This window comes from Vanessa tameamea, chromosome 8 (genome assembly GCF_037043105.1).
Source record: "Vanessa tameamea isolate UH-Manoa-2023 chromosome 8, ilVanTame1 primary haplotype, whole genome shotgun sequence".
Classification (NCBI taxonomy): Eukaryota; Metazoa; Arthropoda; class Insecta; order Lepidoptera; family Nymphalidae; genus Vanessa; species Vanessa tameamea.
In genome coordinates, this window is record NC_087316.1 from 2,335,989 (window position 1) to 2,360,411 (window position 24,423).

At 32.9% G+C, this 24,423-nt stretch overlaps 1 protein-coding gene and 1 long non-coding RNA gene across 6 annotated transcripts in view; one reads left to right on the plus strand and one right to left on the minus strand.

Moving 5' to 3' along the window:
* The window catches only part of Hecw (Hecw ubiquitin protein ligase), a 102,381-nt gene extending 79,138 nt beyond the window's left edge, over nucleotides 1–23,243 (minus strand). Inside the window, exons 1-2 of one of the 5 annotated variants that reach the window (XM_026634145.2) lie at nucleotides 23,093–23,243; nucleotides 21,387–21,725 (exon numbers count right to left, since the gene is read on the minus strand). In XM_026634145.2, coding sequence (XP_026489930.2) covers nucleotides 21,387–21,693 — 307 coding nt within the window. In that variant the 5' untranslated portion in view covers nucleotides 21,694–21,725; nucleotides 23,093–23,243. Of the gene's footprint in view, nucleotides 1–16,749; nucleotides 16,978–21,386; nucleotides 21,726–22,988 lie in introns of those variants that run through there. The other 4 variants (XM_026634144.2, XM_026634146.2, XM_026634147.2 and 1 more) reach the window with 4 other exon arrangements.
* Nucleotides 23,244–23,553: 310 nt separating this feature from the next.
* LOC135193377 (uncharacterized) lies at nucleotides 23,554–24,408 on the plus strand. The gene is made up of 2 exons (XR_010309199.1): nucleotides 23,554–23,820; nucleotides 23,920–24,408. It is a non-coding gene; the product is annotated as an uncharacterized LOC135193377 (long non-coding RNA).
* Nucleotides 24,409–24,423: the final 15 nt, after the last annotated feature.

Here is a 24,423-nt window from a genome sequence, read left to right on the forward strand (position 1 = left end):
AATTGAAATATTCTTCTAGATTATTCTCTATAGATGCTGTATAAACACGTTAACTGACACTTTATCGTTATGATATTGTTTTTAATTCAAATAATCGATAATCATTATTGCATATACAAAACATTACAATTATCTACATTGTGCAAAGCATTTACAAACAAACGCATTCCTACATTTATTGATTTAATAATAGATCTATCAAGTGCATTTGCATCACAAATCTCAAGAACCTTTAACTATTTGTCTGTGTAAATAAAACCGCAAGATATTTCCCTGTATGCATATGTTAAATGTTAATACATCTTTCCAGTAAGGCATCTTGAACACGTCCTTAATCCATTAACGAACATTACTGATTTATTACAACTTCGACAATTTACTTTAAATATAATTGAATATGACATGTCTTATAAGCTATAAAATATAGTAATTAAAACAATAACACGTACAGGTCACACTAATGAGATTACTATAAGGCAATTTATTGCATTTAACAGTTTTCTTTCACGATGAAACAGAATTCCAATAATTAAGGTTTTATGGGTTCTTAGGTATAGCGTTGTCCGATTCTCAAGTAGAAACGGGAACGAAAATATTGCAAAACGTCTTAAACAAAGTCCGATATCAGATTTAACTAAAATAGATATGTATTGTTACTAAAAAAAAACATAAAATGACTTAAACATTAATTCGTCAAATTAGCAATGAACTCTTAAAAAGACTAGTCAATATACATTTACAAATAATTACAACACCATTTTAAATTAAGACCGTAGCGGAAACGACGAAAGGGTCAACTCGTGAGCTATGATCGCCGGTTGCTTTAAGCACGAATTCAAAATTTTACTGCAACATTTTAGAATACCAACAACAGTACAGTTTAGTATCGGTTAATTTACAACCAGAGATCCGTGAACGGACGTTGACCTGGTTTTGTAGATGTCTCAAAACAGCCGAACGAATGGCTCAAGGGTTTAGCAATCTGATCACAACTCGGATCTGCGTTCTGAAAACAGAATAAGATGTAGGGACTTGAAGACTTCCTGACTCACGAACAATGCCTCATTATAGCGCTGTGTTACCAATAACTGAACTGAGGAAGTCGATATCTATTCGCAAGGCACAATAGGTGAGCGACATCCGAACCTCATTACTGGCACTCGTTTCCGTTGGCAATTTACACGCAAGGCAGTTTACTGAGCTAAGCATGCTTATTTTGTAGTGGATAGCTTGAACAGATTAATTGGTAATTTAATTTGTAACAATGATTGTCGATATAATAAACTAATAAAAATAAAAATGACGTAGTCTCTTTTCAATTTTGATGTTATTGTATTATAGATCTATATTTAATCTATATTTTGTGAAATCACTTATAATTCGATTATATGTTTTAATAGCATGCCTGTTTCGCATATCTTAAGAACAGAAGACAAGAGAACTTTGCATTGACTTCCAAATTCGTATCCGTTTATATTCCAACAGCAAACAGTACTAATTACTATTATTGCCAACAAAATACATTGTGTGTTCCTGTGAAGGGTGAGCCAGTATAATTAGGAACACAAGAGACATTATACCTTTCCATGGTTGGCGGTGCATTAACGGTGTAACGAATGATTAATCTTCTTACGTTGCCAACGTCTATGAGCACTGGTGAGCGCTTATCATCAAGCAGCACATTTTCCTGACTAAGTAGTTAGTTATTATAAACAAAAACAAATCCAAGCTAACAAATCCCTATCAATTAGCGTGACGCGAACAGTGTAAGTACTTGCTATCGTCGCGTAAACATAACTGGCCTTGAGGGACGCGTGTTAACGGATGTTAAATGATTTGGCAAATACATTTATAATGGAACTTTCGTAGTTCATGTTGATTATTGAGACTCGATATTTTTAAGATGCTTATTTAGAATCGTACTCTGATCAAGCCACCGAGAATATTAATATAAATACAAACATATACAATACGTGAGTATCGTTTTCTAGAGTTGTTCTATAAGTAATTTTTTCAAAGTCAGTCGTTAATGAGACAGTTATTTTCTATAGAAAGAAGATGATAGAGATCAAATACTTTTGTAACGTCAAAGTTTTAGGCAGGACAATTGTCGCCCGCGGTTTCGCTTGCGTTTAAGGGTTTGGTCGTCAGTTATGACTTATAGAAAGTAGCTATATCTTCCCTTGAAATTCAAGTTTGCCTCATTTCAAATTTCATCAAACTCGGTTCATTGTTTTAGCCGTGAAAAAGCAACATAGAGACAGACAGACGGACAGACAGAGTTACTTTCGCATTTATAACATCGGTATCGATGAGCTTGATAAATAGTATGTTTTGTTTGTACGAAGAAACTGACTTTTAAATAAATAATTTACAGCGTAAATTAAACAATATAAAACTAACAAATGAAAACTGCTACTGAAGTTACACTAAATATAACCGAATCACCTAAAGGAGGTCAATGATGACACTGAATATTCAAAGGATAAAATGGATCTCCAGGGCTACCAGTGTTCGATCGGTTCAGTGTCGCAAACGCGCATGTGTTGCAGGTCAAGACCTAGATATCCTAGGTCAAATATATACAGCGCATCTATGTACTTGAATATTTATCACGAGTCTTATATTTCAACTGACTAGACAATTTTAATTATTTGTTATTCGTTTTTTTTTTATTGTATTAGAGAGCACACTAAAATACGACATAAAAAAATAAATAAGTAAGCTTTTAAATAATATAGAAAACAAAACGGAAGCGAGCTGATTAAACCAACCAAAAAATTTTATTAATCTTTGATGTCGTTCTCTCGACACGTTTTAATTCCCTTAAACGGACACCGCGGCCGTTACGTAAACAATGGCGAAATCAAATACAATATCCATAAAGTAAGCAAAACAAACAGTACGTGAGGATCCTTACAGCAGTGATCCGTGCGGGCAATACGCGGGACATAAAAAGAGCAAACAAGATTTGTTATATGCAAACATTGTAGTCATCCCGGCGGTTCAACCTTTATCTGTGAACCTCCTACGCCGCACGTAGTGGCACAAGAGATGAGCGTGCAGTGCGGCAAACATTTGCCATGTCAATATTTGTCACGAGCCCCCGCGATTGCGAGACCGCCCTAAAGCATTTTCATCACGCACGCAATCCATTATTGAAAGCGACATCTCTTTGTAAATATTTATTAGAAATAAATAAAGAATTTTAAATTAAATATTTTATATGAAAATATTGAATAAATAAAACGACTCGGGAGGCAAAGGAAATGTTTCTAGATCAGTAACCTTAAAAGCAAATCATAAAATTATATGTAGAAATTCTAGCAATTAAGAACTCGCCTGAGTAAACTCTTGGTCGCTGTTTTAATGAATATATTTTAACAGGGCAGTACAGCGTACGGCGGAAAACGCATAATGACTTCCGCTGGCCAGACGACGAAAAACATCGAAAATAAAACGACGCGGCTGACTAAGATCGCCTCGATAGTCCTCCGATCAGATACATTTTTAATTTTACAAAAAGACTAGTCCGCAACTCACATACCATATAGAAACATGTTTTGTGTTCAGGATTTTATCTATACAAATTGATGTACGTACCATAGAAAGCACGCAGGAAAAGATAACACAGAAAGAAGTTTTAAAGTGGAATAAAGCCACACGTTCTAAACCCTTGGATAAGAGCCGACTAAGGATTTTTTTCTGATAAGCGCATCCATCAATACCGCCAGCAATATTAGTAAAGTGGGGGTAAACCAAATTACCGACCCACAAAAGAAGTTTTGGCGTCAAACAGTCATACAATCGTAAATGATTGCAAATTCCTTTTGATTGCAGTGATAAGTTATGTTATATAATAACTAGGACACTGCGCTTTCCCTAAATACATAAAGGCAAGCTAAGAATAATATATGATTGAAGTTATGTCCATGTGCCACTAACAAATTATTTAAATAATGTAAAAGAAACTATTCAAGTTCCTATGCTGATATGAGATATTTGTTATGTATATAAAAATCGATTAAAATATAATATTGAATTGTTTGTAAATATTATATATATATTTTTGATCGCATTGTGCGTTTTTGTCTTTCTACTTTAAAATCATGAAGATGATCATTCACATACCCCTTGAATGATCTAGACAGAATCTCTAGTCAATAACCATAATGTTTTATTCCGTTTCATAAATACGTACATTGAATTACAATAAGATCCGGGTTCAAATGCCTATTATGACATTAATATACTGTACTCAAGTTCTAAATATTTCCATTCTTACGGAAACAAAGGGCTGTCTAAAACAGCAACATTTGTACAAGCATATAATTTCATTGTGCTATTAAGAACGTTTTTACTTCTTATGAAATCGTATGCATTATGAATATTTCTAAAATAATTTGTTTCAATAAACAAGTCGACGTTTAATTCTCCAAGTGTAATTCATTTAACTCAAATGTCGGAATCAGCCGAATATTAATCATAAATAATTGCTCCAAATATAACATTAATACCAGAAAATTCCGTATAATTATAAAACATCAGATCTTATAAAACGATTACTTGGCCCTTATAATTACGAGCACACGTGTCTAGTGGCACACCAGCTCGCATCATGATTCACCGACGGCGGCATACCGAAGCGTTGTCTCCATTAATCTACTTTTATTGAATATGGAATAGACGGGTAGGAGATAAAACAAGGCAGCATTTTATTTCTTAACAATGCTGATTCTCAGACTTTATTTAACAGCATACTAGATATACCTGTTTTTAAGTAATTACTGATATGCCTATTTATCGCATCACTTTAGCCTAATGTCTAGAGAGTACTAAAGTGAAGACGAGTTTAGCGTCAGTATTAGTTTACTTGCCACTTTCACAATGGTAGGTAGCACACCAATAAACTAATGAGACTATTAAGGCTAAGTTGTTCGATTTCTTGTGAGGTCTATACTAGTAGTATTAACGCTTCGTACAGAAACAGCATACATGACGCTTGATGGTAGAATAATGGTACGTGGAAAGGCTTCAATATTATCTTCACACGTTTACAGCACGGCACTTTTCGTCTACGGCATCTAGCATGACTATAAACACTTCTACGAAATAACATCGCAGGTTGTTTACAATCGCAAAATTGAGGAAAACAGCCGGAGGAAACATCAAGATAATAACACGCCTTGCTTGGGTGTATTACGCACCGAGATGGAATGTTTCTTTTGATTTATGTGAATATATGAGAATTTGCAATTTCAAAGAAGCTTTGATGACGACTACGTAATACGTAGTTAGCGAAGGCGCGGTACAGTGACCATAAGTATGAGTAAGTAGGTATAATGGATATAGTCACAGTCTGAAGGTTCGTCATGGGAACATGAAGTTCGAATTATAAATCTAAAAGATTTATAATGGCCATCGCTATTGAAATCTTTCGTATAATAATAGAATATCGTGGGAAGGATATTCATTAAAAATATATTTTGATTCTAAACAGTGAAAATTACTAACAATACAACTGTACCAGAACATCAGATTAATTAGAGAAACTACCTAATATATCTATAACATCTAAGCTATGTTAATAAATCAAAACTGTTTAATTGTTTCGATCGATAAAATGCACGTTAAAATAGATAAAGATTTTGATGCAAGTCTGGTTTGTTTTTGAACGATCGTATTGGATTGACGAACCAATCGTTTCATTTGTAACATAATTACAGCAGAGATAATAATCGATTAAAAACCTGACTTATGCGCCACAATTAAGTGGTCGAGATGTCAAGAAATTATGAACAAAAAGTTTTCCCCGCGTCTTATACGAGATGTGCAATGTCAATAAGAATTTCATTTGACGAAATTATATTGTTCATTTATTTAACGAGAGATTTAATAAATCGGAGACATAATCGAAATTATTCGTTTTTTTTTAGAATTACCTTTGAATCGTCGCTTTATAATAATAATCTTTTACCAAAATAATAATTTAGATGACTTTAATTAATTTCCTTTATATAACATTTTAGTATCTTAAATATGTATTAGTGTATAATATAGATATATATATTATATATTAATATGTATATATGTAGTAAGTATAAGTATTAGTGTGTAAATATTGCCACCGCCTACGCCGATGGTTTTAAAAATTCTATCTCAGATTGGGTTGTATGGAAGAGATGGCTAATTAGCCATAAGTCCGCCCATTGTACAACACTCGTTTTCAACATTTATTTTTCGTTTTTTTATTTTACTAATTTTGTTTTACTTTTTTTCTGTGTGTTTCATGTTGTTTGTGGTGTACAATAAAGTATATTTCATTCATTCATTCATAATCTATACTAATATTATAAATGCAAAAGTAACTGTATGTATGTCTGACACTTACGCTTTCACGATTAAAGCACTGAACTGTTTTTTTTATATAGTCTGGATAGGCATATGACTCCACTCCACCTGATGGTAAAGGGTAGTGGAGTCCAAACGCGAAGACGGACAGTACAGTTAGCGAGAATGAACTGCACTAGTCGTCCTCGCCATGCCGCGTGCCGGCTCGCAAGATGCCTCTTTACGCCTCGTTTGAAGTCACCCAGGTTATAAGAAATTAAATTAAGTTACATTTGGTATGAAGCAAGCTTGAACCCCAAGGATGACTACACTTTTATACATGCAAAGCCGTGGGCGATAACTAGTAAAATATAATTATGCCGACAGTTTTATCGAACCGGCGAGAAACTCTGTAATCACTATTTTATACATTAAATAAAATCCGGCTTAAATATCTCAACGCAGTGTCATCTCAGTATCGTTTATACAATTATCTACATATAACTTATTTAGTAGAATTTATAAAGAAACCGAAAATAAAACAAATATAGCCGGCATTTGTTATCGTTAATTTAATTGGATATAAGACCATTTAAGGAACATTTGAGTATAGTGTCGCATGTCGTGATCCCGACCTGTGCCAGCGTCGCGAGAAAGGAAGTCGGGTATGGCCGAGAGGCGGCTACACGATATCCCTTTTACGCGGCCCAATTAACGGACTACGATGGACCGGATGTACGTACAGACAAGCATTAGCACCTTCACCCTCCTTTAATCTTTTTATGTGCACACGAAATTGTCTTGGGAAATTTACAGCCACCGCGGCAAATTTATTTTTAGTGTTTTTTTTTTTATATTTTAAGTAGCAAACCATTTTATTTATTAACATCAAAAATTTACACAAGTTCGTGTTGAATGTGAATTTATAAAATACTAAAGTCTATTTAAAGCGAGGTAATATCCATTTCCTGCTATAAAACGTTTTACAAATATAATATCTCAAAGTTTATACGAGAAGATATTTGGCGAACGTTGAAAGCTTTAAGCCGTTTTACGAGATCGACCAATTTTAGAAACGCTAATATTTCAATCCAAATCACAACTGTTATTGCATAATGGCGTGCCCTTGGTTCCATTGGTCCATTCATAGCTTCATTGAGAATACAGCCATGCAAACATCGCTGCACTTGTATTCAACATGCGTGTCACGCTCTTATGAGCAAAGACACGTCTTAATGGGCCGACCATTAAGGCGTACGGAGGAACTTCGTGCAATGTCGCGAAATATAATAAGACTCCTATTCATAGGTTACTTATCTGCGCAGCAGTTGATGTATTTAAACAATATTGTCCATCGAAACTACTGACAAACAACTTTTAGGAATTATTAATAAATATAAATATATAATATATGTATGATATGAATAAAGAGACTTTATTAATATGTCTAGATACGAGTATCGCACTACAAAAGAAAAAATCAAAAGAGCCAATTTTATAACCTTGGTGTGCGTGACAGCTACGCTTGACACTCGCCAAAGGTTATATTATTATTATTTTTTATTATTTATTATTGTGCGTTTAATTAGTGGCCAACCGTTGGTCACAATTTTTTTCGAATTCGATCCAGACCTACAAATAATCAACGAAGGAGACGTTTTCTTTTGTATTCCCTAGCTGAAAAATCTATTAAACCAATATGCATGCAAATTATACCAGAAGAGAGAGCGCGTGCCTGAGGTTTGAGTAAGTAATACATCAAAAGTTTTACTTACTTTAATAAATAGTCAGAATGATATGTAAGACAACTTTAAAATTTTAAGAATTTCTATAATTAGTTATATACGGAAATAATTACGAGAATCTTAGTTTATTATTATTCCCTCTTAAAAGCGGAAACAAAAACCCGTGCCAACAATTACGGAACCGCATGGCGAACGTATGCTACTTCCGTTTTCGCTCGAATGAATCCCACCCCAGTTTAAGGGCTGATCCGGAAGGGACAAAATGTAATACGCTTAAAAAGTCAACCGTACCTTTGTTCCGATTTTGACTTCCGCTTATATTTTTGTTAAAATTTGAATACGAATTAGTACCGGTTATTGAAGTTAGCAGTTACAAAGTAATGCTTTCATTTAGTAATCTTTTTCACTATGAAGCCTTAGGCGTCTTTCCCACAGATCGACTTATTTTCTCAAGTGTTGGGATTTATTTCAGACAAGCCGTTTCCGACATTTCTTTTGCGTTGATTCAAACTTATTAATAGGTCCAGTTTTATAGACTTTCCAAGAAACCTATTCATATCGATCCTGTACGTCAACGAAATGTTCAAACATATTACAGTATATATTGACTTGTTTTTTTTTTTAATGCGTCGATTTTTCTGTTGGTAAATTATAGTTTATTTAAGAAAAATCTTTCTCATATTCCTATTTTCGTCAAATAAACAAATTAGTTTGGAACAAAGTATTCGAATATAAGAACAGAAGTGGCCGATATATTAAATATAAACAACCTTAAAGAGGGTGCGTATGACGGTGCGCGGACGCAAACCGGCCGATCTTATAAACTTCGAAGATTATTTATCGTTTCCTCTCTGTGTTTCGCCTTTGAACAATACTAAACTCAAACCTAAGAAACTATTCTTATAATACAGTAAAATCGTATTGGAGATGTGTTTGGAAGTTTAATTTCTACGGTTATTTAGGGTTAATCTTTCCAGATTTTTATGTCTTGTCAACTAACAAAAGCAACATAATTTTCTATAGCTTCTAATTAATTATTCTATCCAAATTTTAATAAATGCGGTACGTTTTATTTAATAACATTGTCATTATTAAATTATTGTAAACGCTATTATTGTTGTAATTAACGCGTGTGAATTGATCTTAATTATATTATGATTACAGAGAAATCCTCTGATCTTTCCCGAGAGGAGGGCACTGACTCGGTTGCCTAGTTTCAATATGTTTTAGTATCTACTTGTGCGCAAAATATTCTATCAATTTAATATTGAAATGCTAAAGCTTTAAAAAAATTTAATTATCTGTTGTTTTTAAATACAAAGATGGCAGTCGTAAAGGTTGTACACAACCTACCTACAACTAAATAATAACTCTTAATATATTATGCGATGAAAAAATATTCCGAAGTCGTAACATAAATCTGTGACAATTAACGCAGTAGGCACCAAAGTCGCAAAACCTATACGAACTAAGCATAATGAATCTTTAAACGATCTTTAATTCAATCAGGACAAAACAATGGTATTTGGAGATGTAAGACAAAGCATTCCAATAAAAAGAATCTTAGATAAGAATTCTCTTAACGAAGTCGAAATGCAATTAGACATCTTGTAAGAGTCAATCGAAACAGCGGGGTCCCGACCGCCATGTTTCTTAGTACGATGTCGTGGGAAGTGTTCCCATATTTCTTTCTCCCTACGTGATAGTTTTAATAAAGAAAATAAAACGTCGTTGAACAAAAATACTGATTAAATACAAATAAATATAGTCTCCAGCGGCGCTACGAAACGAATATCTGCAGTCTGAATTCATTCCGACAATGCAACAGAATTATGCAACTTGGCAAAATAACGATTTCGCTGACAAATTGACAATGTGATGTACTTAACGCAATGTACATTGCATGATAATTACATTAATGAATCAACTTATATGGTAAGGGGTAACGTAACACAATGACTGCAATCACATGAGGAGAGTGTTGAAATGTAACCGAGTGTATAGTCATATGTATAATACCGGAAGTTCTTGAGATAAATGAAAATATCATGTCGTAAATGTACAGATTTAGTTTTAAGACGAACTATCGTATCATTGGAATAAAGAAAGTTACAGAAGTAATCTATGTCCATTTATTAGAGACAGTATTCCTTATTCCTCACTAAGCGTAAAAACCTTGTGTCTCGTCATTTCTAGTCGGTAGGGTGCCGGTGATGTTCACTAACTGTACCTGGAAGTCTGCAGTGCAGGTCTTCAAGATATTCAATTCACTTTTATCCAGATCATGTGACGCGTTTATGTAGTTTTTATATGTTTTCAGCAATGTTTCGGTTTTAGTGCTGTTTGTGGTCTGAATTTATTTTTTATTTTTATATTTTTGTATTACTGCAAGTACTTTTGACACACTCTGGAGGTAAGTGGGTTGCAGAAATGAACGAAAGTTTAGAGATATTTATTTCCGTATATACACTTTTGCGAATAAAAATATAGCTTCTACACAAGTATTTTTTTTTAGCAATTCATACTTATCGTCTTTGTTGGAACAACAATTATTTTGAAAGAAAACAATTAAAACACAATGATAAAAAAAATAATTAATTATACAATATTTGTTACCGTTAATTAATATTCATTATTTACAATGTTAATTTCATTTTAATTGGATTACAATTTATGCAAATTTAGAAAACATACGAATAAAATAATAAAAAAACAATTTTCACGTAATTATTGTATGATTAATAACCTGTAATTATTGATAGGCAAAGCTTCAATATAAAACCGTTAGTAGCATTAATTGTAATTTAAATAAATGACACAGTATCCGTTTATAGATAAAATTGTAATTCTTAAAATTATAATTTTGATAAATGTATAAGAAATTAAACATTTGAAAGTAAGGGAGAATTGTATCGTGGTCGCACGATATGTTCTAACGGGTGTGTTCCGACGAGCTGGTTTTCGTTGTTCTATATCATAAATACTCATTACACCTTGTACGAAGCCGAAGTAAAATTAAAAATTATATTTTTTTTTCAATTATTTTTAATATTATATTAAGCACAACTATTGGTAAAGAAGGCATATTATTCAATACAAGGTTATATAGATGATAAAAAAGCGTGGAGCTAATACTTGTTGACTTCCAGTCAGTTTGTATTTTTAAATGTTGAAAAAGAGTAACTACTGAGTTTCTTGCCGGTTCTTCTCGATAGAATCTGCATTTTGAACCGGTGGTAGCTTCTCTTAATATAGTTTGTTAAATTACGATTCAAAAGTGCATGTAAAAGCCTACTTCAATAAAGTATATTTCGATTTTGAGTAACTTTCACACAGAGGCAATCTTTATTTAAATGAGACATACGTACAATAAAATAATTATAACGTTGTTTTTTAAGCTACGTAACAATCTGTTAATGTATCATTGTTAGACTAAGGCCTTCTCTCTTAAGATTTGTGACTTATTGAACTATGCTGTTCCAACGCGAGTTGATACTGGATACACGTGTGGCAGATTTTCATCCGATACATCCGATACATCCGATTTCCTCACGATATTTATTGCAACACCGAGCACTAAATGTAATGTAGGATTTGAACGTCCAACCTTCAGATAAGATTTACATGTTTAAGCTACTGAGTTACCTCGGGTTAACAACATTCATTTAAATTCAAGTTATTCTTGCTTAATAGGACACATAACGCTGTGATGGCATCAACTCCAGCTTCATGTCAAATCCGTATATCACCAGGTGTCTGTCGTACATTCAGTGTTGGTTATTTATAAGTTTCCGATTTTAATGATGAAAGCCGTTAAGTGTGATATAAATGTGAGACGAGTCTTTACAACGCAAATATTATGTTCTAGAAATTGTCATTAGCCTCATAGCCACTGCTAATGTCAAAAATATTAACCATTCCATTCATGGTCAATGCGCCACCAACCCGGGGAACGGAGATGTTACGGCCGTTGTGCCTGTAGCTTCACGTGGTGGCGAGGCTTTGAGCAAGTCCGTCTGGGTAAGTACCGCCCACTCATCCTATATTCTACCGGCAAACAGCAGTACTTAGTATTGTTGTGTTCCGGTTTGAAGGGTAAGAGAGAGTGTCACTACAGGCACAAGGGCAATTGGCGATATAAGGAATAGATAAAATTTCTTAGATGCAAATATCTGTGGGTAGTAATGGCAACTTACCATCAGTTGAGCTATTTGCCCGTCCGCCTACAAATAACATGTTATATAAAAAATACCTATTCCGTACGTCATCGTTTGAATGGTTTTTTTTTTACATAGATACTTGTTTTGCCGTATTTGAATATTGGAATTGTTCTACGAAATTGTGTTTCGATCTTTATATTGTCCAAGAGGTTCCTTTTGATTTAGGCTGCACGTGACGTCTCGTCGGTATAATCGTTCGTCAATCAGACGTTATCTTTATGTATCTCTAAGTCATTAAATATAAATAGGTAAATTATTCTAATGCAATATATTAGTTAATCTGGAAAGGGTTGAGTCGGATCGGTTCAAGTTTTTTACAAATGAGCCCTAACTGACATTTTTGTTCGTTTTATTTATTCTTGTTTAGCTTTCTTAGCTTAATTTTATAAAATAACTTAACTAGTATCAGAAATTACGTTTATAGTATTTATACATTCTAGATGTAAACGCGCGTCACGCGAAATGAAATAAAAGCAATGGAAAATGTAATTATTATTATTAACAAGTCAGGTCATATCATAGCGGATATACGTAATAGAGTCATCTAGAAGGTAATCATTGGAAAATTATGATATTGCAACTAAAACCGGATACAGAGTTCTCAATAAACAGATCTTAATGAACATATTATATAGAAACTATATCATTTTAGAAATAGCTTCCGTTTTCGATGAGGATTTCTTATATTCCTATTGACATCCAATAGGTAAAGTAATTGGTAAATATACGTAAGTACATATATTAAACATCTGTTTTATTCAATTAATAAATAAACAACAAATAAGTTATACACGAGTATTATTAAGTCAATCAAGTACAAAAAGTAATTAATGAAATAAACGCATCAGGAACGCAGTACAGTGTACGCGGTGTCGGCAAGAAATGAGGGCGTGTCGATTTAATTTCCGTCGGACGACGCCGACCGACCGTTGATAGTAGCTTTACTGTGATGCTGTGCTATATATGATTACAAGAGCATGCTTATCTACACATACTATAATGAAATTATACTATATATAGTGTCATTGCTTTTATTATATACAGTTAATGTAATTCGTTAAAAGAGTAAGTATTGTTTCTTGGCGGTTTATCTCCGTAGAATCTAAGCTCTATGATTATATTTAAGTGCTATAAAATTCTTGTTAAGATGTAACAATAAAAAATATATTTATTAAGTTTTTATTTAACTCTGAAACTATAGATTAGGTTAAGCTTTTTAACTTACGTTATGGATCCGGGTACCTTTCTGAAGGTGTCCAACGCGTGGAAAAACACAAATCTTTTTAACTTAAAAATATTAAATAGAATATTTTTTATTCTACTAATTAAGAATTCTATTTTATATTTGAAAATATTAATAATAAAGATACAAAAAATACTTTAGCTGAAAATAAATTCGTTCGGTAACAGTTACCATGACTTTTAATACAACTCTACCTTGCAATAACCTTGAGTTACATTTATACTTTTTAGATGGCAACTTTCGTTTCCACGGATTATAATCTGGTAACAGCATACATAAACTGAGGATAGAAAAATCTATTTAACTGTATGAAATCTATTCTGGTTATCTTCTATCTTGGTGATACATTAGAATATGATTTCCTCTTGATCGAATTCGACCACAAAGACCAATCTCAAGGGAGATGAACCAATTACGCAGGACATATTATAGTATTATAATGCACAAGTGTGTGCACAAACACAGGCGCATTCTCTATTCCCTCACTCTCCGATGGAATGGAAAATCAGTCACGGCCGGAAGGACTTCAGGCACAGGACCAACGGTTTTACGTCCTTCCGAGGCTTTGATGTATATATAATATAATATAATATGTATATATAAGTTCGCCTTTAGGGAACGGGTCTCTGACCAGCAGTGGAACATTAACGCGTTGTTACTTAATTCACATCAAAGCTACCGCGCCCTTTATAAAGCTTATAAATAACATGCTTTTATGATTTAATACGTGCCAACGATTTTTGGAAGGTAACACAATATGCTTAGAGACCTTAAATATATTGTAAAATCTGGTCACTCTTTTATTTCAGTACCGAAATGAAACTAAAAGAAATGTTGTTATCACATATTTAGTGTCCATCTGCTCGTCTGACACCTCCTCAAGAGTTTTTTACATATGACGTTAATAGCTTGTGTACCAGTACGAAATGTAGATGCTACCGTAATATTCAGGAAAGAAATACTTTTGCAAAATATACATCGTAGTGAACAATTTTTCAAATTGAATACGTAAGGGAATGGCCACTGATTTGTTCAAATCTATATTTTCAAATTTTACGAAATTATTATTTTTATATTTTATTATAATTTTTTCCCCATACAAAAAAAACCAACAACTTTTTTTATCGAGGCTTGAACCCAGGACCTCGAGATAGCGAGATAGAGGTAGCCACTAAACCAACGAGACAGTCAAAATGATACCCATTTACAGTAGTAAAAATATTCCCAAATAAAAACAACAAACCTCATCGAAATAAAGTATAAAAGACACACTAAAGGCACATCATTGGAGATATTAATCGAAAAAATATATATAATCACCAATTTATATTTATTGGCAGCACTCGTACCACACGAGAGACCATCGAGGAAGCAAGATGATAACGCCTAAAAACCATTTATTCCAAAGGTGCCATTCATTTCATATAAAAATCGATACAACAACGATATCGAGAAAACGTATAATGTATAACTAATCGATACTGGATTCCATTTTCCAATATATTTCTTTCACCTCCGCATCAATAATCGTTAGTCTGAAAAAGTCCGTCTAAAGTAGTTAGTGTAATAAAGTAATGCCATGATAATGGAATGAGATGGAGTGTTGGAGTGAGGCGTGTCAATTTAATATCCGCCGGTGGCCCGCCATGATGGATGGCAATTTTATTAACCCTATGGCCGGACGTGCGTCGACTTTACGATTTAACGTGAGGTAGCTAGTCGATTTCATAAGAAAGTTTAGATGACTTTTATTTCGATGTCCAGTTTTATCTTTATGATCACATAAAATATATACTTTATGTAATTTGGGCATTGTCCATTTTATGCACTTATTAACCAATTCTCTAAAAACATTCAACTGAAATTTGGACATTGTTGCAGTCGAAACTCGAATTACATTATAAGATTTATACATATAATAAGGTAAATACGTAAATAATGTTGCTTTTTTTAATAATTAATTTTAATATATATTAAATATAGAAAATAGCAAATAGTTAAACGGAATGTTAGTCAATAGTAATTAATCGAAAGTAATTATAATTATAGTATCAATTAAATGTATTAATTTAAATGAAATTAAATGAAACTGCACTTTGAAGTTTTGAAGGATTTATAAATCTAAATACCTCAAATGCCTTAATGTTCTTAACATTGTAGAAATCGTTGTAGAAATTAATTATATGTATATTTGTATAATGTTCAACTAGATAAACTAAGTTGTTTAATGGGGTGTCGTATCGCAAGGTGATCGATCGCCGTACCAACAATGGTGGTGTCATCAATTTCAAAGGCATACGGGCGCAATCGTTTGCATGAAAAAGTTGCGAATCGTTCGCAGGTAGTTCGCCGTTAGCGCCTTTTAAATGGCCCATTGTATCGGCGCCTAGGCTGCTTTTAGTTTTTACATCGAAAAACATCTGTTCATTTCTAAAACTTTGCGTAGGGTCAGCAACAAGTCTCTCATACGTTGAACGTTTTTTTTTTTTAATCTAGGCAAAGAAACTACTTTACAAGCTAATGGAAATTTATTGCATTTGTAATCAAGCATATCATACAATTTAACTGTTAGTTAATTTACCGTGGATTCGTTATATTTTTTAATTTAAATATGGAACGATATTATTTTTTAAGAATATGCTCAATATTATTCGGCAGTCGTAGATAACTATAACTAACAGGTATATATCAGTAGCCGTATCGATCATGATCCAATAAAGTTTGTACAACATTTTCACCACTGTTTTCTACACTTTGGAACAGATTATATATAGAAAATATTGTTGTTTAACGAGAACATACATTTAAAATTCAAAAATCACAGCTGTCAGACATTTTACATTAATATTTAGAACATAAGTTATAAGATAAATAGTGGCACTCATTTTATAGCGCAAACGACAATATCGTATTATTCAAATCAAACTTTTATAATTGAGTGTAATACATTAAATAATAGCGCAGATTTAAGTCGAGCTTGTGAAAGTATTACCGACTGACACCTACAGTAATCATCCAAATAATACGTGCCCGATGTCGGAGAAGACTTGACGGCGTACTACATACACCATATTTGTAATAACGTGGGCAAACACCTACTGCGCAGCCCACTGTCGTATTTTTCATTGAACCTAGCCTACGTGTCACCAAACTAGATATGATACACCAGCCTACGTAGCTATAGACGGATAATTCGCTTTTAATTACTTACCTAATAAGTCTAGTGATGACTTTTCCAAAAGCCGGTTTATGTGTGTGTGTGTGTGCAATACGTCCACTGTTCACCACAGTTAACGTATTGGCTAAGAGTCTCCTTAATAGTAAAAAACTGTAACACAAATACTCGCGTTTTCGAATTTCGATCCGTCAAAATTCAAAATAGGAACATGCGCTCGCGTAGCGAAGCGGTGCTCGTTGCGACTGAGCGTGAGCGGTGAGGCACGCGCCGGTGGGGACTTCATTCACAAACCGAGTGGCGGGGCGGAGGCGCGCGGGGCCTGCTATGCTCATTCATGCGACCACTGAGGCGTGGTGACCTGCACATTGCTCAGTGCGACCGGCGACGCTATCAACCACTGCACACAAAATCAAGCACCATGCAATTCCACTTTCTGTTGCCGCACCGGTTTGCAGAAATTCGAATTGAGTATTTTAAGAATCGCTCTTTTGAAGTCCGACGACACGGTCGTGACACGAATACGAATGCAGAATCGGCGAAAGTCGGGTGAAATTGGAGATTGCTATTATAAATGTTACGGAAGTACTTACATCCATATATAATAAAACAATACTATTGAATGAAATACAAAAACGATTTACGCTAAAGAATTCAAAGATTGAAATTCAGAGATTTCGATGGTCAGAATGTATAACAACGGTATAAAAGGGAATATTATTTTTTATCAATGTGTCTCTGACAATTTGGCGCTACCTATTCTTGCTCTGTATTAAACTGGTTAAGCAAGCGATCGGCAAAAAATAATAACCATAATACATAACAATGACATAGATAAGACATTAGGCCTAAAAAATAGTTAAACGAGGAAATTTCACGGTTTCTGGTGAAAGGCTTTACAAGGGTCTTATGTAATGGACTGGTAGTCGCGTGCCCAGCGTCGCTCGCCATTGCTTTGTTTCTTAAGATTGCAAATATAGCTCTATATGGTTATAATAACGAATAAGAATAATATAACTTCGACCCAGCTTCATTAACCCTCGTGTTGTCATCACTATATTTAAAAACAGTATCTTAATAATTAATTAATCTGGCAACATTTTTATTATTCATTTATTTTTTATTATAATCTGCTTATATGGAATACGGTAATACTTTAATGTACCTGCGTAATCAAATGCAGCGTATTTGGCCGTCGGCAAGCTTGAACTTGACTTTGTAATAAATTTTGAACCAAAAAGTCAATATGCGGTCATTAATATTGTAAAAATAAAAAATAAACTAAGAATTGTTGCCTGAGTCAGAGCCATTATACTGCTAATAAAACGGTGTGTCAAGTAATAAAAGCTATCAATTTGCAGTGTATCGACGCGGGAGCCCGCGCGGGCGCACAATTAAATACACGTAGGCGTAAATTGCACTTTCTTGAACTTGAAATTATCATTGACTCCATTAAAAATATACTCATTATATATTTTTTTATTCAGACTGGTTTACACAAAGCACTACCACAAAGTAAATATAATATTAATAACATACAGACGTTCTTTAAACGAAACGATAATTTAAACATTAATTCTCTCTTTCTTTTTCATGACGGGTCTGACTTACAAGGGTTTTTCAGAGTACGGGTAATGAAGACACAACAGTTATATAGAAATTATCAAAACGGTACTATAGCGATTTACATCACAGTTCATTTTATTAAATTTATAATAAAATTATAAGGTTTCTTTCATAACTTATTTTAATTAAAAAAAAAAAACAGAACATTTGCGTCGTATTTTCCTCTTAAATGAATGCTCGGTACATGCGGTTCCATTCAACATTACGAAGATATTTCAAGCAAGTGAAGCGATGTTATCAAAAGGGCGGCAGAGCTTCCTGTTTTCAATGAATGCAACAAGCTTATGCAGTACAGTTACAACCAACTCGTATCCAGTCTCGGGTATAAGAAACGTTACACTCAGCAAAAACTTCGGTCCAGTACTGTGTAATTTTTGTACAAAGTTCTTTAGAACATTTTAACGAATATACGTGGTTGAATAGTGTGTACACCGGTTTTCATGGGTACGCCACTCCGAGGTCCCGGGTTCGATCCCCGGCTGAGTCAATGTAGAAAAAGTTCATTAGTTTTCTATGTTGTTTTGGGTTCTGATTTTCCATAACACAAGTGCTTTAGCTACTTACATTGGAATCAGAGTAATGTATGTGATGTTGTCCAATATTTATTTATTATTTAAAATAAATATCGATTTGAGATTTGGTATTTGCGTGAAGATTTCTAGCAGAGTACCATCAAAGTAAAACGGGTGGTACGTTAGTTGTATCGGATAATCAATTATCAAAAAAAGAGACTTTGCAACGTACATATGTCTTACGGAATCATTTAGAACTTTTGGTCACTCTATAAAATCATACAAAGTTCGATGGCCTGATACTGAAAAGTCAATCATAACGCCGATCATGTTATTAACGTTAATGCTAGGTTCTCATGTTTATCGGGTTACAGGAACATTCATAATTGTCTAGTCATATGTTCTAAGCTCAATTCAACGTTGTACGTATAGCAGCGATAGTTAGACCATGTATTCGACGTTAGTTAATTTGCTGATAGTGAATAAGTATTCGAAATCAAATTATATTATTATTAGTAATTCCGATTTCACATATGTTTACGTCAGCGATGTCATTTCGACGCGTCCGCTCCACGATGACGGAAACCGTAGTCTCCTCGAAAGATGTCGAACATTTTTATAAAGAACGTGATTAAAACCGGAATTACGTAATGATAATAACTCATTGAACATTTAGAATTACACTACACTATAAGTGAAGATGGCCCAATAGTTAATACACGAAAAGCTTATCGAAGAACATGAATCTATAACCAGGCAAGTACCGCTAAATTTCATGTGCTTAATTTATCTTTATAACTTATCTTGTGATCGACGAAGAAGAAAAAAATCTTGAGGAAAACTGCATCTATCGGATGATAAACTCTAAACTACATGATACTTTTGTAAAATGACATCTAAATTCAAAACTTAAACTCCATTTCCTCTCTACTTAAAATATGCTGTGGTACTGGTGATAATGTAAGGTATCAAATTAAGTAAATAACATTGAACCGGCGAAGTGAAATAATCTCTGAGAGAGGGCTTTAGCCAAGCAGTTGGACGTTTACATGCCGTGACTTTACTACTTTCCATAATGAACACTTCCAATTCATGTCATTATAATTAGTTACGACTAATTTGGTAGTAAAATCAAACCTTAATTTGATCAAAGTTTAAGATCAATTCAGTTAATTGGTCGATTCGTTGATTCCAACGTTAAGAAGCTTTTAAGAAAACGACCCTAAATCTGCGGATGCTACATACCGATTAACGAATTTATTTATAGAAAATGTGAAAACGTAATTTAACATCTGATTTGCAATTGAAGATCGGAAAATAAAATAATATATATTTATGTTTCACCGTATAGTTCTAAGCACCCCACAATTGTAAACATTCAAATAATTGTGGATAAAGCATTAAAATTACAATAAAACGAAAAAGAAAGACATCAATCATCAATATATTTGTAGAAGTCATTTTTTCTGTCCTCAGAATTCCATCACAAATGAATCAAATTCAAAAAAATATTTTATTAATAATTTTCTGTTTGGAAGAGTATACCGTTCGTTAGGTCCCAATTTAATTTTAAGAAAAAATACCACCCCTAACGTTTATAATTGCACTGAAATTAGCCTCTTATGTTACTATACCATTAATAGTTTTTCGTTCGTTTACAATCGAGCGAAATTCATTATGAAGTTACGGTTCTTACAATTGTCCGTTAATATAAATTTGTTTATTTCTAAGCGATTAATTTGTTTGAAATTGTTTCTAAAGGATATTTTGATAGCTTTCTCGGTGTAATACCGATTCAGACAAGCGGCTTTTACCAGTATATTGGTATATTTTGTTTCTGTTTGTAAAAACATGGGTTCCGAGATATATTTTTTACAAAAAGACAGGCATAGACAGTTTTTCAGTAAAATTGTAATCTTTTAGTGCAGTTTAGGACTTACAAGCCTTTTTATCTAACCCATGACACCCGAAATAAAGCATCACAGTTCGAAAAACACCGGTCTAAAGTAAACTAGGACGTAAATTTATATGTATTATTGACAATATGCATATCATCGAATTATTGTAAATTTTAGTGCAAGATTTAAGATAAGCTTCTTTTTTTCTCGGTATATATAGTCTACCACCAAGCAACTATATTCAGTATAGTTGCGTTCGGGTTTAAAGGGTGAGTGAGCCAGTGCAATTATGGGCACAAGGTACATATTACATCTTAGCTTCCAAAGTTGATGGCATCTTTCCGATGCTTACATCCTACCATTCCTTAGATGAACCAATCTAAGGAATGGCTGTATCTTTTACAGTGCTACCACTGACAATCAGATGGCCCATTTGTCCGTTCGCCATATAAAGGATATATATATATTTTATACTAAATTTTATGTCGGAATTTATAAAAGCTCTTCATTAAAGCTAACGTTCAACTAAGGACGACTCTAAATTAAGAATATCTAAAAATGGGTAAAATATTATTGTAACATGTAAACCGGTTAAAATTAAGGGAATGAGCTCCCTACAACGAGAACATAATCTTACCTGTGTAACATATCGCCACGTAGTCTTTCGACGTTGCTGTCCCTTCCGCCAGGTTCCATGACACGCGGAGCTTCGAAACCTCCTTCGTCCAGAGGATTGATCCTTTCCCGTATTTCCTAGGCACATCCTTCTTTTCGTCGACGTCGTTGCTCAGACTCTCTTTATTAATGGCACTTCCTTCTTCATTGGCACACGCTTCTGCATTTTCATCTCTATCTTCTACAACACACTCACAAGTTCTCTCCGTACACACGATTTTCTCGGTTCGTTCACTTTGCGCACACTTGGCGTCATGTTCTTCTGACATGACTTACCGGGAACTTACTCTAGCATTGTCGACTGTAATAGAAAAGCTCGTAAAAGCTCTCGAGGATTTTTTGCTTTAAAATAATTTTAGTCTTTACTATCATTTACGTTTAATAAACATGAAACTTCTCGATGCGAGAGACGTAAATGTAAAAAAAGAAAGAAGTGTTATCATGTGAGACAGGGGGCGGAGTGGGGGTAGCGACGTCGCGACGCCAGCCCGGCCGGCGCCGGCAAACCTACTGACGCCTAATGCGGTCTATTCACTAGCTATGTGCAATCTGAATTAAAGCCAAGTCATTGTCTTAATATTGGGCAGCAATAATGTATGAATTTTAATTATGAAGTTATAAACAAGTTAATATCTAAGCAAAAAGGCAGATTAATTTGAGGTTTTAAGGAGTATACAGTTTATAATACTTCATTCTAAATTTTAACATTTTTTCTCATGATTTATCACAGTTCCCATTGTCATGTGAGACTATTTTATCATCTTTATTTAATTAATCATTCCCACGGATAAAATTAATTTTAATTAGTGCATTATTCCAACTCAACCATTTCAAAATTTTCTGATTCACTTTATTTTCAATTTATGGTTAATATAAATGAGTTGTAAGTATAAAATAAATATAATTTTCCATTAATGATTTAAGCTCTACATTGGTTTTGTAATTGAAATGTACTATTTTTTTTTTATTTATACATTGTAGTCTATTATAAAAGATGTAGTTGATAAGACTTACTTGATAATTATTATATTTATATCAGAGATATATACTTGTATGTAAGAAATATTCAATATCTAGTTCACCAGAAGGTAATATTTTTTATTTATGAATGAGACGATTAAAGATGTTTTTGAATCAATTAACATCTAAGATGAGCTAATTCTTAGCAAATTTCTAATTATCCTGAATGTAAATAAAATATTATTATTATTTATACAACATTTTATATTAGATGTACTTACAAGAAAATCTTAGGTTTTTTTGTATTAAAGATTTAATTGATGTCTATAATGAACCTCTGTAATAACATAAGACGTCGTTTTTGTCTTGATCGTTTAATATAATGTTGTTTGAGTCAGAAATCCAGTATTAAAAGATATGTGAGAAAATAAATAGACTAGCTTAATTATAATGCATTCAGAAGACGACTATTTGTATACCTAACTAAAATACTACGTAAATTAACTAAAACGAATATTGTATAATACTACCAAATATTATAGCATTAAATTAAACTTTTAACTAATAATCAATAATTTTGTCGATAACCAAATAAAAACAAGACCTTAGTAAGATGGAAAACATGTAAAAATTATAATAATACGTAATCATTTAGTTAACACACGTACACCTTTAAAATTACGAACACTATTCCAATGAATACTTTACTTTTTTCACAAAAAGCACTGTTTTATTTCATTTTTAAGATAGTATTTTAAAAATCTTCATCTCCGTATTTGCTACTGCAGTCCTTGTTCCCATTGACGTAGCACAAGCAGGATATGCAGTCACCACCAATCAACATTCGCTCAAAATCGGTAGGAAGATCCGGATTGGTTATAAATTCTATTGGGGTTACTAATTTTCTTCGGATGACAGTCAATTCTATTGAACTTGACATTTAGAATTCCATTACGTCAATGTCACACTTAGGTAAGTTTAGAATCATACTCCAGTAGTCGTTTTAAGAATAGTCATTTTATTGAATTTAAAAATATCAGTACACAAATTGGATACAATGTTTTAAAATCATGCGTAACAAATATGGTATTGTATTTAATTACAATAAAATGATTTTAATAGATTATATTCTATCTTATACCATGAACACTAACCAACATTTTAAAACACAAATTCTAATTTACAATTAGATAGAAGTCAGTTTGACAGTCTATGTTCGACTTGTCATTGGATATTGGAAATTGAAATTTAAAAATTGCTCTAAGACGCTTAAGTCTAAACGCAAACTATATCTTTATCATTAAATAACTCAGAATAATACAGTATTAGAAAACATTACAATGACTGCCATGCCATCCGATTCTGAATCAAACGTTAGTGGATTTATAAGATATAGCGATAAAGATTTCAAACATCTTTATACATCCATGATAGAGGTATGTATCGTAATAACCATTTATTTTATACTTTATATGAATTATTCTCTTATCAATATCATGAATAGATTTTATTTTGTTGAACCAATTATTTTTCAGAATATGGAGATTATCAACCAGGATCTTTTACAAATTGAAAAGAACATGAAAAGTATTGTACAGCAATCTGGTCCATTAGAGAGTCAACTTTCAGTACTATTACAATCCCTGCCAAAACAGAACCTCAACCTGCCTATGGAGACTGAATAAACATATTTAATATTTAAATAAATACATTATTAACACAAATAGTAAGTAGCATTTAAAAACCTCTTTTTTGTTATAAATCACTTATGAGAAAATATTTTAAGTGATTATGTTGGTAGGTATATCATAGTCCAATAGTTTTTGAAATATAACAAATCACTATTGTTGTTACATCATGATTTGGAAGTGTTTACTTTTATTGTAATATAGGAAAATTGTTTTTGTAATTATAATATATATTTAGGTTTCGTTTATAAAAGCTATAATATATTGTATTAGGGATTAATCTAAGTTAATTATTTTATATAACACTAACAATGCAATAAAGTTGATTTCAGTGTACTTGATCTTTCAATT